Here is an 18,842-nt window from a genome sequence, read left to right on the forward strand (position 1 = left end):
GGTGTTGCATTTTTTAGGTCTGAATTCACTCAGTAAATAGCAAAAATTAAAAAAAAAAAAAGAAAACTGCCTTTTGAAAGTGTGAAGAAATTTGTATATGCAAAATGCAGTAGAGGCATGTACTGCTGTGTACTATGTTATGGTGACAGATGTGATGTAAATAAGTAATTTCTTCCCAGGTAAAAATTCTGATACCTGGATGATAGCTTTTAATTTAAATTGAAACAAAATTTATGTATTGAACACTCTTCTAAGATGGCGTTTTGAATACTTCAATTAGCAGTGCTGACATTGAACTTTATAACAGTGTGTTTCAGCTTGTCTCTCTACAGTGATATATTTGTTATCAGCATTAAGATATGAAATGTATGAATCATCAGTGATCATTGTATAAATTTTAATTCTTGGTCCTTATACTGTCAGTTTCTTCGTGATGGCACCCTAAATGTTTTCTGTGGTTTATCACCATAGCTCAGCAACAGTGGTGTTAAGAGCATCCCAGTCTCTAGATAATTGTTTTCTCATGGCTATGGATACCTGCAGGAAAGAAGGAGAGAGAGGAGACTCAGAACTGCAGCTATTAAGAGGCAAAACAGCAGCCCAGGCAAATGTCAGCTGAATAGCAACCTTAAAAAATTGTTTCAGGTCAACAAATTGGAAATTGATTTTTGTTTCCACAGAAAAAAATAAATAGAGCTTAACTTCACCTTTTCAGAAAAGAACTCTAAACCCTCCTTATTCCACAAAGACCTTTTATTTCATTCTTTTGGACTCTGCTGGTTTTAAGTCATTTACAAAAACAGCTCTTCCTTTGGATGACTGCTTGGTTAGAGAGCTGCTAAAAGTCCCACCATGTACATTCTGACCTCAGAATCATAAGCACCAGTTTCAGAGTTCTAATCAAGGAAATGTTTATGAATACTGAAAGTTTTTAGTTGCATAATTTATGAAAGGTTGTTGTTGAAATTGTGCATTTATCTATAAAGTACTCCTAGTATATAAAGAAGTTCAATTTCATATTTTTTCAAGAGACTTTTATTAATCTTCTGGGATGCTGTTCTCTTGTCCCTTCCCATTCTGAGTAAAATCTAAGGTAGTAATGTTTAACTTCAATACCAGTTTGATCACCTAGTGTAAGATTTTTACTATTTTAATGGTCTTTTACTATTTAAGAAAGAATGACTTTGTTCCTGTTTTGGAACCCTATTCCTCTCTTTCAACAATTAGATCCCCAGAAAGGTGGGTTGGATGCCCAAGGTATATGAGGTTTGAACTCTTGGAAATTGCCTGCTGAATATGCTATAAAACCTTCTGGGAATAGGAAGTCCAGAATTTCTCCTTCACACCCCAGTATCCAGGCAGATATATTAAATTTTCATTCACTGATAACAGGCAGAAAGGCTGCTCTTAGAAAACCAAGGGAATCAAGTCCTCTCGATTTTCACCAGGTTAAAGAATTCACATAATAAATCTTGTACAAATCCAGAATAGTCATGCTCAGTCCCACTATTCATCCACTTGGGCACTCCATTACAAGGCCTGTCCCAGTCCAAGTAATCCCACTTACTTTCCAGAGTGTTTTCTAATACTTGTCTTAGCAGAGTTTGCAGCAGGGCCAGTAGCTTAGTGGCTTGTCTTTTACCATTTTAGGAGAGACTGATTCAGATGGATTAGGTTGGCTGGTTCCCTACCTTGTCATTGTTCCTCTCATGACTCTCTGTTTGAACAGATGTTACCTAGGTATCTGTGGAGTGCAGAATACTCCAGATTTAGGATTCTAATATTGAAGCACAAAAATTCATAAAAGTAATGTGTTTTAAATCCACCTATTCCATTATTTTAGTTCCATATTATTCTGAAGAATTAGCATTTTTCTGCTACTTTTCTTGGCTTCTCTTCTTTAGCTGTCATGAATATCAAAACAAAAATAAAACTGCAGCCTAACATTCTAAGGAACTGATCCTCAGTTGGCTCCCTCAGTTCTCATCATGTTGCAGCATAATTTCACTTTGTTCCAAATTTATCAGCCAGGACATGTCTTTTAAGACCTTTTATCTAATTGATAATTGCTTGGTAAAATTTGGAAATTTGCGAGTAGTGCTAAAAGATATGTTTTATTTGTCTCTAATAGGCAAATGTGAAGCTCTTAGCAGCTGTTTTATCATGTCCCTTTTAACCACTGTCTCAGTTAGATTGCATTGATGAGGTAATGGCTGATACAGAGCAGCAGTGCTTTGTAAAGATGCACCATCCAAACAAGGGACCAAACAGAATGTGAGATGAAATTTTTGGACATGGGCGGATAATAGGAGTTATCCATTGAAGTAAGAGCTAATATCCAAGGAAATTAAAGCAGAAGCTGAAGCATATTTTGTGCTCTTACAGGAACCTGTGTACATGCATTGATGCAGTTTCCCCTCCAGGCCCTTCACCATATTTACAGTCCTCCTTGCGACACTCTCTAATAACGTAATGTCTTTCATATATTGTGATGCCCAAAACTAAGAATAACTTTTTTTTTTTGGTGGTGGTGAAATGTTTGTTTTCCTCCAAAATACAGTGGGTTTTAACACTAAATCTGCAAACTGTGCTATTTCAAAGGTAAATAATTTCAGTTGAGCAAGACTCACGTCAAGTTTTGGAAAAACATCCTGTGTTTTGCAAAAAAAAACAGTTGCACAAAAAACTGGAAAAACAGTTTTTAAAAAGCAGCATTGGAGAAGGGAAAGTATTGCTACCTGCATTTCTTTTGGTTTCATTGAGAACTGTTGAAGCTTATTCCCAGTGAGTGTTAGATGCTCTGTTAAACTGAGGCATCCACAAATTATGGGCTTTTTAATAAAAGTCAGGCTTAAGTGTTGAGAACAGTAAGCTGTTTCAACAGAATTTGGTGTCTGTTCATTGCACTCTTGAAATTCTAAGCATGTTTTGTGAGAATAGCTGTTCTGTTGAAATTATGAAATTCTACCTTGTAACCAGAAGTTTGAGCAGCACCCCTTGTCATACCACTAACCAATTATTCAGCTCTTTGATTATAAAATATTTATTGCAGGAGATAATTACTCATAAAAATATTTTTGTAAGTGTTGAAGGAGACAAACCCAGGTCATTGTCTCTGAAAACATTATGTCGCTGAGAAATTACCATATTGTAAAGAAAATTCTATTATTTTGCTAACTTAGGTTTAGATTTAAAAAACCCTAGATTTAGTATTCTGTATTTCTTCAATGGATGCAAAATAATATTTATTTACTTAGTAGATTACAAAAAGCTGTACTATATATAAAATATAAAGCTGTAGTTGATATCCTTTATTTAAACTAATAAAATAATCATCATTCATTGATTTTTCTCTTTCAGCTACAAGTTATATTTTCACAATACAAGAATAAATCTGAAACAATGAAATGATAAAATATTACTCAATTTTATGCATTTAATCTGTCTAAATTAAAATGTAGATTGTTCTGTTTCTAATAACTTGTTTTTCACTCTATCTCCTTTATCATGGGCAGAGCTGTCTTCAAAAGAGAAATCAGAGTAAAATGGATAGTCTTGTCTGACAAAATCTCAAGCAAGAAAGGTTAATTTTAGTACAAGTGGTAGAAAATGATGTTATTATCATTCACATATGAAAATGAGTCCTTATGTTATTCTGTCAAAGACTGGTAATTTTAAATTCCATCCATTAATAAATGAGAAGACTGCAGCACATTCTAATGCACCAGTTTGTAGGTTCATCCCATCAATCTGCTTTGATTTTTCTAGACAACTTAGAATCAGAGAGAGGTTTGGGTTGGAAGGGACCTTAGAGACCATCTGGTTCCAACCCCCTGCCGTGGGCAGGGACACCTTTCACTAGATCAGATTGCTCAGAGCCCCATCCAGCCTGGCCTTGAACACTTCCAGGAGTGGGGCATCCACAGCTTCTCTGGGCAATCTGTTCCAAAACCTCATCCCCTCACAGGGAAAAATCTCTTCCCTAATAGCTAATCTAAATCTACTCTCTTTGAGTTTGAAGCCATTACCCCTAGTCCTGTCACTACATACCCTTGTAAATAGTCTCTCTACATCATTGTTGTAGGGTTCCCATCAGGTACTGGGAGGTTGCAGTTAGGTCTCCCTGAAGCCTTCTCTTTTCCAGAATGAGCAATCCCAATTCTCTCAGCCATTCCTCATAGGAGGAATCCAATGATCCCTCTGATAATCCTGGTGTCCCTCCTCTGGACTCTGTCCAGCAGGTCCCTGTCCTCCCTGTGCTGGGCCCCCAGAGCTGGATGCAGCACTGCAGGTGGGGTCTCACAGAGCAGAGGGGCAGAATCCCCTCCCTGTCCCTGCTGCCCACCATTGGATGCAGTCCAGGACACCTTTGGCTTTCTGGGCTGTGAGTGCTCATTGACAGCTCATGTCCAGCCTTTCATCCACCCCCAAGTCCTTCTCAACAGGCTGTTCTGCATCTGCTCATCTCCAGCCTGTGCTGGTACCAGGGGGTGCCCTGACCCAGGTGCAGCACCTTGTAGCTGGTCTTGCTAAACCTCAAGAGATTCACTGGGACTCTGAGTCATTGATGACCACTCTCTGGATGTGACCATCCAGCCAATTTGTTACCCATCTCACAATCTACCCATGACATCCATCTATCTCCAGCTTAAAGAGAATGATGTTGTGAGAGACCATATCAAAGGCTTTGCAAAGAAATCCAGAGAGATGCCCATAAATCCAGATTCTTGGCCCTTCTCTCTCCCTGTGCTCCAAACACTCCATCATAAAAGTCCATAGTTTGGTTAGGCAGGACTTGCCCTTGGTTACAGTAACTTGCTGTTCTGATCACGACTATACTGACAGAAATATTCTACTAAAAGTAAGCAATCTATGAAAAATCCTTTATTGTTTTATTTGTAATTCTGATTTCATAGTTAGAAGCTCATACGTAGAAATAAATTGCATAGAGCAGTAAGACAGCTTTGTAACTAAAAGGTAGTGTGATTGTGGCTCTTTTTTAACCTCTAGATCGTTGCTGGGAACTGGTTTGGTGTAACAGTTTGGAAAATAATTCATCTCCTGTTTTGAGATTTTAATTGGTCAAAATCAATGGTAGCATGCAATGGTAACTATTTCTCAAATATAATTGGCAGATATATATTTTAAAAAGCCCATTTTTTATAAGAAGCAGATTTCTATTGCACAAGCGAGCATCATCTCTAATTAGCAGATTTTTTGGCATTTCTTTGGGGGAAGACAGAAATCTAGCCACATCTTGACCTATCTTTCTCTCTTTGAAGGAGATGCCGTATTACTGAATTTGAAATTATAACAGTTTCATATTGTATCCCTTTGAAAATACATTAAAAATATTTAACATTTCAGAGCCTTTTAAGTTTCAAGGCTGTCACCATAAATTTAGTTTGTGAAGGAAAATAGTCATAAGAATAATTATTAACTGAACTCTTCTTTATCTGTTGAGTGTGCAGTAGTTTTACTATTGGGAATTCACAGTAAATAAAACAATCAGAGCAGGATAAAAATGCACTCAGCAATTCTGTAAAGAGACATGACTGCATTTTAAAACTACAGTCAACAAAAAAGGCATTCAGATTTGGGGTTTTGTTCATTTTGTTGTCCTGGTAGAGTTCTTTTTGTGTGGTCTTTGTCTCTAAATATTCAGGAAGGTACATAATAGAAGAAAAAAGAAACCAAAGGAGAATGTGCAAAAGCATATTGATATATTTGTGTCCACACAATCACTCTGAACTAAGAGAGTTATGATCCAATGAGCAATCTGTTCTCTATATCTGAACTTGAATTTCAAAATTCCTGTCAGGTTTATACTGTTGCACAGTGTTGTATGTGCTTTTCCTTATATATACAGTGTGTTTTCTTATAGGTTCTCTATCATTAATATTTTCAGTCTTAAGTCTAATATTTTATTATCCTTTGTGATAAATTAAGCAATTTAAATTGCCTATATATCAGGCAAAAGGCAGTAAATAATTTAGAACTTAACCAAATATTGTTCATTCTTCAGATATGCAGATTACAAAGCTATGAAAAAGATTTATTCTGTCATGTGTATCCATGTATTTTATCACCCTGAGGAAGCAAAAAGTAATGATTTGAATATATCAACAGAAGAATCCATCAAATAAGAAGCATGTTAAGATATTGTTAGAATAATAAAACTGAAAAAAAATGTGTGTATCCAAAGATGCCATAGAAATGCAAAATTCCTATGACCTTACCAAAGGCCAAAGGGAGTTATTATTTCTTCTATACTTTTGAGGCCACATCTGAAACACTTGCCCAGTTTTTGGCTTCTAAATTGAAAAATATTGCACATATTGTCCAGAGAGGTTTGTGGAAATAGATGATTTGTGGAGGTATCTTTGGAGAGACAGAACTAGAGCTACCTAAATTGGTGTTGAATTTGGAGCTACTCTGAATTGCAATTGGATTGGGCGCCAAAATGTTTAATTTAATGAATAAATTATTTCTATAATGGAAGTAATTTTAAAACTAAAGCCATTAGAGCTTAAAAAAAAAGAAAAACAAATTAATTTGAAAAAATGACCCAGAAAAAAGTGTACTGTTTAACAAAATGTGTAATATTTTTTCCTTAGATTCCTCCCTAATGTATGCTTTTCTGGGTTGCTTCCTGAGAACAGGTGTGAATGAAGCTTTATGCGTTCTATTAGCTCTCAAGCGTGACAGGACATCTGAAAGAGACCTACAGCCTTTATGATGAGCTGTTCTTTTGGGATTGACCACAACAAAAGAAATTTGCTTTTGGGTTTAATAAAAGGCTTTATGAGCTTCAGAGAGCTGATATGCTGCACTTGAGGTACCTTTATGCTAACTACCTTAGCTTCGTAATGTCAGAGCAAACAACAATCCATACCATCTTACTGCATCAATTTAAAGAAACAATTATACTCTACACAAAGTTGTTCTTTTTTGAACAAACTATTTGCTAGTCTGAGCAGTAATTCTGTGTTGGAGTGTTCTGTCTAATGGAGTGTAAGCAGCTTTAGCATGAGCTGGCATGGTGTGCCAGCATGGTGTGCCAGGATGCCACATCACAGACTAGCCATGACATCATTTACTTCCTTTGTTTAAATAGAATTGCATCAACTACTGTTTCCATTCTGTGATCCCTTTTTCTCATGTAAAAAAACCAAAAAACAAAAAAACAACAGATTTCCTTTTTTACCTTTAAATTGTAGTATCTTTTAGATATTTGGGATATAGACCCCACAGAGTTAAACAATTTCTGATTAGTTTGCTTTATTCTGATTAACATTCTTACTTATCTGAGAGTTAGGTTAAACCTCAATAGTTACTTATATAGTAGAGTTCTGTGACACAGGCATGGGTGAGAGATTTTCTCTGTATTTTACCAGCCTTAAGAGAGGATGTTAACAAAAAATAAATGACAGGTAAACAAGAAAGAAAAAAAAAAAAAAAGAGAGAGACCTCTGACTGCTGTTCAAGGGGTCATTGTTTCAGTGGAGGACAAGGACTGTGAGGGAGATGCTAGTGGAAAATCTGTATCTCATGGGGTGTCACCAGGGAAAACGAACCTTAGCAAAGGAAACAGTTCTCTGTTGGCTCTATTCATTGGAACATAGCCTTCAAGCTGGTACTGTAAAGCAAATTACTGCAGTGCCTCCCATTATTACCAGTGGCTAATATACTGAGTATTCTGTACCCCTGTTTAGTCACACTAGCACTATTGCAATATAGATTTCAGCATCCCAGCTCCAGAGCTCCGTGAAGGATTTATGTCTGATGTAGTCCTGACTTTGTCCGAGTATTATTGTAGGCAGTCTAGTCTGTTATCTACAAAGTAATACTGCATGCCACTGTTTTCAATCCCCTGGAACTTATTTTTGGAGATGGGGAGTTGGTTCCGCCAAGGAGTAGTTGCAGTTCTTAGACTTCCTTACCCAGTTAAACTCTGCTGTGTAGCTGCAAATGCAGTCCAGTGCCTGGTGACTGATGTACTTGGGAAAGAAGAGACTAGAAGGCATGAAGCATAAGAGTATTGCCCAACTGGATTCTGTGTTTGGTGATCATACAGGAAGTATCTGAAAGTAGGTATTTTTGATATACATCAATCATGAACTTGTCAGTATGTTGTTCCAGTTCTTATGCATCATTCTGATGTCTGTATTAAATGTAGGAAACAGAAATTCAGGGGAAGTTAGGTTCCTGTTTTGATAAAAATGAACTAATACAGTAACCAGAATGAGATCACAATTGCTAATGTTTCTGTCAACTGTGCCTTACTGTGTATCTGCTTCTAGCACATGGTTAGCCAGCATGCTGCTGCTAAGGGACCTGGAACATTCGTGCTGCAACAGTGTGCTGTTGTGCTATTGTTCAGATTTCCTCAACAGACAGGGGGGCTCTGAGGTGTGCCACACTGAAATAAAGCTTTAATAGTATTTTGTTTAAAGCAGTAACCAGTGGTTTTTGTCTGAGGAAAGGAAAGGAAAGGAAAGGAAAGGAAAGGAAAGGAAAGGAAAGGAAAGGAAAGGAAAGGAAAGGAAAGGAAAGGAAAGGAAAGGAAAGGAAAGGAAAGGAAAGGAAAGGAAAGGAAAGGAAAGGAAAGGAAAGGAAAGGAAAGGAAAGGAAAGGAAAGGAAAGGAAAGGAAAGGAAAGGAAAGGAAAGGAAAGGAAAGGAAAGGAAAGGAAAGGAAATTTTAAAACCAAACATAAACTCCAAATTAAATTACTGTGTTATTTATCATTAATAAGTATGGGGCAACACCTTACCATATACCTGAAATACTGCAGTATTCACATGTTCATTTAATAAAGGATAACTACCTCAAGAATAATGGCTTGAGGATTTCACATACAAACAATTACCACAAGGGAGCGAATTGTACACCAGTTGTTCCTCAGAACCCTAGGTATTACCCCCTCTGGGCTCAATGCCTGGAAAATTCCCTCTATTTCATTTCTTTGAGCTGTAATACTGTCACTCCTGCTAGTGTTTGCCACTGAATGCCTGCACTTAGGAGCATACCTGTAGAACAGCTGCTGTACCGTGAGGAAAATGGGACTGCTTGTTGGAGCTTTGCTCAGTCTAAACTCCAGTTAACTGAGTACTTACAGCCTAGCAGTGCTACTCACCATCTGCTCTCAGACTTAGCCAAAGTTCTGCATTGCTTTCCCTAGTAATGTAGAAAACTTCTAAAACTAGTAGAAAAACACAATTATACTGTGTGGTTCCGGCTATGTATATACATGTAACACTGAATACAATTTTCCATCTAGGCACAAAATTGAAATCATTTCTGTGATGATTTATATGATTTTCAGTATAAGTTCTTTTTGGGGACCACAGCAATAGAAAAATGCAGTAGAAGAATCTGCATTTGGAATTAATTAAAACTAGTGAAACTTCATTTTAGACGAGTTCTGTGATCCTAAAGCTGTATAAATAATAATGTAAAAATCTGGCATCCTCCTTATTCTTTCCACTCTTCAGTGAGGCGCTCATTTTGCTTTGGGATTATAAGGAAGATTTCTCTCAGAAAGTGGAATTTATTGGATGTAAAGATGCATGAAAAAATATTTGAACCCCTGAGACCATGATTGTAGAATTGTTTTTGTAAGGGGGAAAAAAAAAACCAAGAAATTGTTTTTTATTATGGCAAACAGAGCCCCAAATTAATGGAAGTTCTGCAATATCTTGCCAAGAATTGCTTTGCAAGCATTTTGGGTATGGCTGGTAGGTTCTGATAGTGTATTTATAATCATAATTTCTAAATTAATGTATCATATACAGTTAAATTTCTAGTGTAATTGTAATAATAAATATTCAGAAAATATGGAAATAATGAAATTTTGAAAAACAGTTTAAAGAAGAGTGTGTAATAGATGTTGGGGTGGGTTTTTTTTTTGGTTTTTTTTTTTTTTTTTTAGATTTTGAAATCAATATGTTTTCAGGGTTTGGATATTTGGACTTGTAGACCACATTGTTGGTACAACAGTTATATAGTTATATGAGTTGGTGATGGAAAAAATCCCTTCAGACTGAAATGCTGCATGGCCATCCAAGATGAATAAGAAGTAAACAACTTTTCATCACTTCAACAAATGCAGTCAATACATTTTTCTATCAGAGCTGGATGGGGGGGTGGGATGTTATCTGTTACCGGATTTCTCCCTTTAATGAAACATCTCTTCAGTCTTTCTGCAGCTTAGCTTAAATTTCCTTCCCATCAACAACTGATCTGTTCCAGCCTTATGGCAGTGGCAGTGGGACTACCAGTGGCAAATGATCTGTTAATAGAGTGGTGTTGTCTTTAGAGACTGTAGCATTTCCCTAATAGTCTGTCATGTGGTCTTATAGGACTAAAATAAGCATAAAGATATTTTTTACAGTTGGGTTGTAAAATATATTTGATTACATCAAAAATTATTTATTTAAATGGATGTAAATCAGCTACATATTCAGCTTTATATAGAGCAGTACAAGCCATTACAATTTTGCTTTTGTGATCTAATGAAAGTTTTTCTTGTTGTGTACATCCTAGTGCTACTTAATTATATGTGTTCAGAATTAATATCACTCATACTGGTCTTTTAATTGGGTGGAATAAAAACATCTGTGTTCCTGACAGTGGTTCTCTTTAGCAGTTACATTAAAAGTTTATTTGATGACAGCAATATTAAATACAAGTTGAAATGATGTTTACTTTTATTACACAAAGCAATTTACAAAACCTCTCCTAACCAGAATACAGTTACTGCTATATGATAAAAGAAATTAAAGTCATAAGTTATATAAAGTTATATAAAGTCATTAAAAGAATCATGCAGACAAGATTCATTTAACTATGTACATTTACCTAATGAAAATGGAAGGCAAAAATCTCTGAACTGATTCATAATCATTTGGGTTGAGGGCTCATGATCAGGGATGTGGCAGATAAAAAAAAACAAACTGATTAAAGGCTTGAACATGGTGGAAACGTTATGAAGATGTGTGTGACACACTGCCAAAATAAAATAAGACTTACTGAGTGATACGTGCATTTTTTATGACTTTGTCACTTCCAAAATGGTTCTATGGAATTATTCATCTGTCAGCGGTTCAAACAATACAATAAAGTACTTTTAAAACATGATATGGGTGCTTGACAGGTACATTGTGTGATGAGACTGTAACTTCCAAGATTTTTCTATTCATTGACTACAGAATTTTATAATTTCCCGGGAGCTGGTATTTAGAAAGGAGTGGGGCTTTCTCTGTTTAGTGATAGCATGTGGAATCTTATTCTCTGATTAGTTTTTATCTTAGTATTTGTAGAATCACAGAGTGGTTTGGGTTGGAAGGTACCTTAAATATCATCTGGTTTCGACCCCCTGCCATGGGCAGGGACACCTTCCACTAGGCCAGGTTGTTCAGAACCACATCCAGCCTGGCCTTGAAGACTTGATCTGTCTGTGAGGAGCTTACTTGTAGGGTGGGTTATACAGTGGCTTCAGGTTCATACTACAGTGCCATAATAAGGACTGTGACTATATCTTATAAACAAATTGTACCAAAGAGATACATTGCAAAATTTTCAGAAGAGGATTTTGAGCCTGGACTGTTGCATAACCAGTCAGGTACCTAAATAACCAAAGAGAGCAAATGCTTTGTCTGAGCTGGTTGATGTCTTGAGGATCAAACTAAGATAGCAGTTCTCAGGATGCGTGATTTACAACTGGGAGGTGCAATGTGCGTCTCTTTTCTCATATGGGCACATGAGGTGTTGCAGTGGTGGCAAATTCCAAGCTTGCTGCTCCTAACAGGCTTCACAGCTGCTGGTGAGAAAGGGCGGAAGAAGGTTGGGGCAGGTGCTTTGTGAGGATAATTGAGTTATTCTCCCTAACTTTATTAGACTCATTTATTGCCAAGTATAACAGAGGCCAGTTTTTATGTTAGAATAAATTCTGTGAATTCACATGTCAAACTAATATACTAAAAATGGCAGCATCAACCTAGTAGTAGGAAATATTTTGAAAACCTGTTGGCAAGTACTTTTAAAAGCTATTACTGCAGATTGAGAGTCAAGTGTTTCATCCATATAATATGCCATTTATATGAAAAAATGGTCTTAAAGCATACCTAAGAGGAATGCAGTTATTTTCCTGAACTTATTAAAGCAAAGACAGAAATGGCAGCTATTTTGATGGAAAGCATAAACTCCCCGGTAAGTAAAGGTGAAATAGGGTTTCAACTATGATAAAATTGTTGAAATTATAATTTTCACTGTATGATGATAAGTTTTCACTGTACAAAGTAAGCTACAATGAACAAAGAATGAAACATGAGTTTATTTAGAATGGTTGAGTCATGTTACACATAAACTGCTGGTTTTCTTTATATTTTAAAAGGGTATTAATTTCCTTTTTACCAGTTTTAAATAATTGAAATTAATATTAAGCTTTGAGGTTACAGTATGTTTACACAAACATTTTTTATTAATCATAATAATTGACATACCTACATTAACTCAAAATGTTGAAAAATCAAATAATAATTTCAGTTGTTTCAGGATTTCTTTTTTTTATTATTTTTTTTATTCTCTCTTTTAGAATTGGGTAGAAAAAGCAGAGAAAGAGAAACTGTTGTCAGACACCCTTGACCTTTCCGAGCTGTTTCATCCAGACACATTTCTCAATGCCTTACGCCAGGAGACTGCAAGGTGAGGGGAAAATAATGTGCCTATTTGTGCTAATGTTCCTTACGTGTGAGGATGGTTATTTCATTTTCAGGACACAGATCCAAAAAGTTATGTCAATTGCTGTCATCAGTCATCTTATTTTTATTTCTTGCCTTGAAGCAAAATAGCTCTTACCCGTTTAAATGCTGATATATATTTTTTTTAAGTTAGAGATGTATTTTTCTTCAAAGTAAGACTTAGTATGAGATGATACACATTGAAAATACATTGGGTTTGGTTTTGTATTTGATATCCTGTTGTTACCCATCTGTAAGATTTACTGTTTGTGTGTTTCCATTGCAGAATAATGAGGTGTTCAGTGGACAGTCTCAAATTTACTGCTTCATGGAAAGGGCGAATACAGGAAGGCAAACTCCAAGTTAAGGTATTTTACTAGGATGTTTTACTAAAATTTTTAAGAGGATGTTTTATCAGTATAGTCCAAGTCATCTGTCCATAAGTTCCCTGGAAAAGTGAGCTATAAATAATTGGTGTACCTGAGATAAAAACACTGGTTAATGATGTACAGCTACAAAAATGGCAGTGCAAAATTACACAGAAATTAGAAAAGGAAAGCAGTTATCTTTTTTCTCCTCCCTGGTCAGTGTTCTGATTTTAAAATTAAACTTACTGCTCCATTCTCTTCAACCACTTCTTAGATGAAAACTGAAGCTGTAATTTCATGAGTTAAAATCTCACTCTTGTCAAGGTAGGTGAGTGGCTGGTAGCCAGAGGAAATGCACATGTAAATCTGTAAGTCTAAGGCCATGTGTTAGCATTTCCTTAATCACCCAAAGGAGACTACTAAGGACATAAACCAAAGTAAGCTATAAGTTGGCTAGTTTTTGATATGGTAAAAACACAACAATTTTTAAACGACCAGTTAAGCCTACACCCAGCAGCCATAAAGTCACCACTGATTGCTTTGACAGCAAAGTAGAGATGAATCCTCAAATAGTTTAATTTCACTTCTTAACATTCCAGGTAAAACTGCCACTTTAGTCAGCACAGACCTCTGTGCCCCGTTTTTTACTTAATTTTATAGGGAATTGACAAAACAAGTTTTCTGTGCTGTGTCTGCCTACAGGTATGTTGATCCCAAATTAATCCCACGTGGCTCCAAGTTCCATGGAGCAGAGCCCTTAGAACCACATCCTGACAGAGACACTTGTGCCCGATGCAGGGCAATCATCAGTGACTGTGGGCCACATGCAGCTAAAGCAGGGATTGCTGGATTAGGAGACAACAAGTAGCAGGGCACCTTCTCCAGTCTGATAATGCAGATACAAGGCTGTGGGAGATATTAAAGTTCTGGGCTGGCTCCTGGCACTTATAAAAATTATTAATACAGAATATGTAAGATTTCATATTCCTAAAATAATGATATGTTGTAAGGGCAGTAAAGATAACTGTAATCATCCAATCTGCCCAGTGCAGTTTTTTGAACTTTGTTGAATTAATTTCTGTTGGAACTAGAGAATGTAATTTTGCAAATACTTCAATCTTGATATTTAAGTAAGAGTAACAGTTGCCTGCTTCATTTCTTAAGAAACATGAGAAAACAGTAGTGCAGAACTTGGAGATAAATAAGCCAAGGGACTTTTAGGACTTGGAATAAACCTGGTATATGACAAACCTCAGAGCCTGTAAATCACATAGTCTGAGGTTACAGATTCAGCCAGGGTTTCTAAGGACATAGCATTAATTCAAAAGTGAGTTTCACATCTCAGACCAGTCATTCTAGTAGGCAAGCTATCAGCTGCAGACTGTAGAAACTTGAAGTTCTTTGAAACCATCTCAGCATTTTTGAAAAATGTCAGAAGTCAATGTCAAGTACCTCAGAAGTCAATGTCAAGTACCTCAGAAGTCAATGTCAAGTACCTCAGCTCCTAAATAACAATATTTCAGTATATTAATATATTAAATATTTAGTATTTATTTATGATTATATAATATCACTATATTTTACAGTTGCCAGATTGAAATAGCTGCTTGGCAAATAAAGAAAGTGAGAAAAGAGTTTTGTAACTACTCCAGTTTTTATTAAAATTCTAACTCAAGTTTAAAATGTTTTACTGTCTGAGACTGTCTACCACTATGGTTTGTGGTAGGTTTTTGGCAATACTAGTTAAAGTACAGTAATTTCACGAATACAAGCCGCAGCAATTTGACAAAAATTTTGGTGGAAACCCGGAAGTGCGGCTAATAGTCGGGGGCAGCTAATATGTGAATAATTTTCTGACATTTACAACCCCAGACGTGCCAGCCAGGGCGCCGAGCCAAGCACCTGCCAGTAAAAGCCGGCATTCCGTGATTGTTACAGTGTTACTGTGTTGCCCTGGCTCCCTGCAGGCAGCACGGGGGGCGGGGAGAGAGGCGGGAGAGCTCTCTTCTTCCCTCCTCTGCCACAGCCCAGGGGAGAGACGGGGGGACCCTGCGCCGCCATTGCCGCAACTCGGGGAGTACGGGGGGGGGGGGGGGGGGCGCGCCGCCATTGCCGCGGCTCGGGGAGCCGATGGGGGCCCTGCGCCGCCATTGCCGCGGCCTGGGGAGGACGGGGGGGGCGGCGCCACCATTGCCGCAGCTCAGGGAGGACGATGGGGGGGGGGCGCGCCGCCATTGCCGCAACCCGGGGAGGACGGGGGGGGTGCTCTGCCCCAGCCCTCTGCCGCCGTGGCAGGAGCAGGGGGTGCTCCGTGCCCAGCCGGCGCCGCGGTGTGAGCGGGGCGCTCTCTCCGTGCCCGGCCAGCGCCGCAGCGGGAGCGGGGCCGGGGCGAGCGAACCCAGAGGCAGCGGCCAGCCCCGAGTGGCAGCGCCGGGCTGGGCCACCTGGCCCCGTCAGCAGCCCCTAGCGGGCCGAGCCTGCACAGCCTTAGCTGAGCCAGTAAACCCCACCCTCCCGCGGTTCTGTTAGTATTTGGCAACTTTGTTGCATGCGGGTCCTCGCTGCGAACGACAGAGCGGCTTATATTCAGGTGCGGCTTATTTATGGACAAAAACCGAAATATTTGCCAACACCCAGAGATGCGGCTTATACTCAGTGCGGCTTGTATTCGTGAATTTACTGTACATTGTTAGCAGTCTATATTATGTATAGGCAAAAAGGTTAATGTATATAATCTATTGCTTTACAAGAATGTGTCATGTTCTAAGAGGAATTGAAAATCAAAAGAGAATCTTGTTTAAACAGAAATTGTCTGCCCCAGGAATAGTCCAAGAAATTAGGTGAGTGGTTATTTTTACCAAAACATAAAAATCCTGTCAAGTTTCTTCACTTAATTTGAATATTATCATTTTCTCTGTAAGATAAATACTCATTGATGCTCTATTAGTAAGAAATTACTAGTATTTTCACTGCTCCTTTTGATCTTTGATGAACAGAAAGGCTTTGGAACTCTTTGCAATGCTGAATATTTAGATTTATCTACCATGAGTCCTTCCTCATGCTCATGGAGAATTGAAGAGAAACTTTCCGACTAGTAAAACTATATACCACAGGGACTGTAAAAGTGTCATCGATTCAGAAAAACCAATCTCTAAAATATGTCTTATTTGATAAGGATCCTCTGATTGTACATTAAGGTTGGTTCACCTGAGCAGTACGAATTTTAATACTGTTTAAGTAAATATTGTATCTGCCGTTTCAAGAATTCAGGGTAACCTTGTTGAATGGGAAGCTATTCTGAGTGGGAGCTCAAAAAAAAAATTCAATCAGCAGAATAGATAAGTCCTTAAACACATACTGTGGTGAGATAGCTGGGACCTTGTTTTATCCCTCCTAAATCAGAAATTATAGCTTACCAGTCTCCTCTACAGGAACCAGACCATGATATAGGCTAATCTGACGTTTATCAGTCTCCATTGATGCTAATGTTTTTATTTCATTTTATGTAACTAACTCCACTAAGAGACTTGATTCTGTACTCACAATGTTGGGGGACTCTGTTTCAGGGTCTGGGTGAGTTGTGTTCAAGTCCCTGAATCGACAAATACTTAAAAATCTAACAGAATGTCTCTGTTCAAGGGTTGGCACAAATAGGAATGAATTTAAACCTGATAGTCACACATACATCATGTAATTTTCTTAATAAAATTGTGAGACATGGTTTTGAAGACATCTTTTACAAGATTTTTTTCTCGCCTTTAATTTTAAAAGGTTTTGATGGCTTTGAATTTGTTCTGTGGTAAGAAAAAGAAGGAGATCGCTTTATGATCTGTATGATGAAAATGCTATTTCAGTCTTGCCATGATTTTAAAAAATGGTATCAAGCTTCAGCAGTTGTAGATAGTTGATCTTTCTTTGCCTAAAAGTACAGACAATATACCCTGTGATCATCTGTAAGCTAGAGGCATGCAGTGCTAGAACTGTCAGTGAAACTACAAAGTAGGCAGAGGAACACTCAATCAGGCCAAGAACACACCTTACTCTTACATGAATTGTCAAATCAGATGTTAAATTATCAGTGTTAATTCAGGTGATGGTTTAGATGTATAATGTGGAGTGGATCTCTGCTAGTAGGATGTGATGAATATTTGATTTAGAATCAATCTGTACAAAATTACACCTTCTTCAATATCACTTAGAATCAATCTGTATGAAATTACACCTTCTTTAATATCACTCTGGATTGCTTTAACAAAAGGTACTGAAAATGTATGGCTTTGCAGTATAATCACATATTGATATGCAAATACATCTCTTCTGTTTGCTTTGTGCACTGATTGTGCTGTTGTACGAAAGCAGGTAGTCATTCTTTTTGGCATTCCATTTTCCTTATTGTAGAGAAAAAGTGAAAGAAAAAAAGAAACAAGGCAAAAGACTTGTTGGGTAGTAAGTAGTATGACCTTGGGTAGAGCTTAATATACATAGTGAAAAATAAAAAAATATTGAAAGTCTCAAATACACAATACAAGTATTAATATCAAAACTATACTCTTAGCAGCTGACAGATAAATTATTATAAGTCATCCAGAGAGGTCTTTTTTTGCAGTATACCTCCATCCTGAAATATCAATAAATTAATGATGGAGGCCTGGAGAGGTAATGAAGTGAAAATATGACTTCCTGAAGTCTGCTGCCATTTGCATTGTGTCATGGAAAATGATGGCATTAATTAGTAAGGGAAAATCTGTTGCAGAGAATTTGAAATTTGGAAACAGACATGCTGTGGACCATAGTATCAGCACACTTTCTACAAAGGTATTTTAAAGAAACATTGTCTGAAATGTGTAAAAATAACTTTTTTAAACCTAAACTAGTACCAATAGCTGTGAACTGCCAAATTCTTTGTAAGAATTAAAAATTATGGTCAACTCTGCCATTACTCTCTGCTGAATTTCAAAGGTACTGTGATTATATTACAGATGCTGTGAAATTAATGTCTTTCATAGTACTTGCAATTTCTCTGTACTGTTTTTTATAGAAATGAAAACAGGGCTATGGGCAAACTCAACGAAATGGTATTGGAAAGTACATTGTTTTAGTGTTGTTGGGTTTTTTTATTAATGTCTTTTCATATTGAATGAAAGTAAAAATTTGGTCTTAATCTTCAAAGGAGTTTCTGCCGTTAGTGGAAGTTTTCTAGGAGATCAAATGGTATTATTTTACAAAACTGTAATGTCAAAGGGACTGCCAATATCAAAAGAAGAAATGTGCAGTAAAAAGTTTTTTCAATAGGTGACCCACTTCTATAGAAATTTCTTTCAGAGATATTCAGGATGTCCAGAGCTTTGAACACCCTAGCTCCAACCAATCTTTGTGCAATAACTTTGCCAAGGTTATTTATTTAATTATATTCCCTAAAAATATTCCCTGAAGAAAGCAAGAAGGACAGAAAGAATAACATAGGAGATGAATCTTTCTGAAATTTGTGTGAAAGTTACACAAAAATTATACTCTGAACTTTCCATTTGGAGTTGTTTTGGGTCAGACTATCCAGAGTTTTGGTGGTTTCACTGTAAATCCTAATCTGTATGAAGCACAGATTGCGTCAAAGAACATTGTCACTTCTCTGGTCACTGTCTGTCCAAGGAGAAACACAGCTTTGTTCTATGTCTTTTTAAAATGTTTTATAACATTTTTTTTCCTATTAGAATATGTACATCTGCATCTTGCAC

At 37.2% G+C, this 18,842-nt stretch overlaps 1 protein-coding gene across 2 annotated transcripts in view; it reads left to right on the forward strand.

Annotated features, from left to right (window-relative positions):
• Nucleotides 1-18,842, forward strand: part of DYNC2H1 (dynein cytoplasmic 2 heavy chain 1) — a 154,930-nt gene that overhangs the window by 130,247 nt on the left and 5,841 nt on the right. For both annotated transcript variants that reach the window (XM_033051487.2, XM_033051488.2), the window contains exons 86-87: nt 12,598-12,707; nt 13,029-13,110. In XM_033051487.2, the coding sequence (XP_032907378.1) occupies nt 12,598-12,707; nt 13,029-13,110 (192 nt within the window). The remainder of the gene's footprint in view (nt 1-12,597; nt 12,708-13,028; nt 13,111-18,842) is intronic.

This window comes from Catharus ustulatus, chromosome 2 (assembly GCF_009819885.2).
Source record: "Catharus ustulatus isolate bCatUst1 chromosome 2, bCatUst1.pri.v2, whole genome shotgun sequence".
Classification (NCBI taxonomy): domain Eukaryota; kingdom Metazoa; phylum Chordata; class Aves; order Passeriformes; family Turdidae; genus Catharus; species Catharus ustulatus.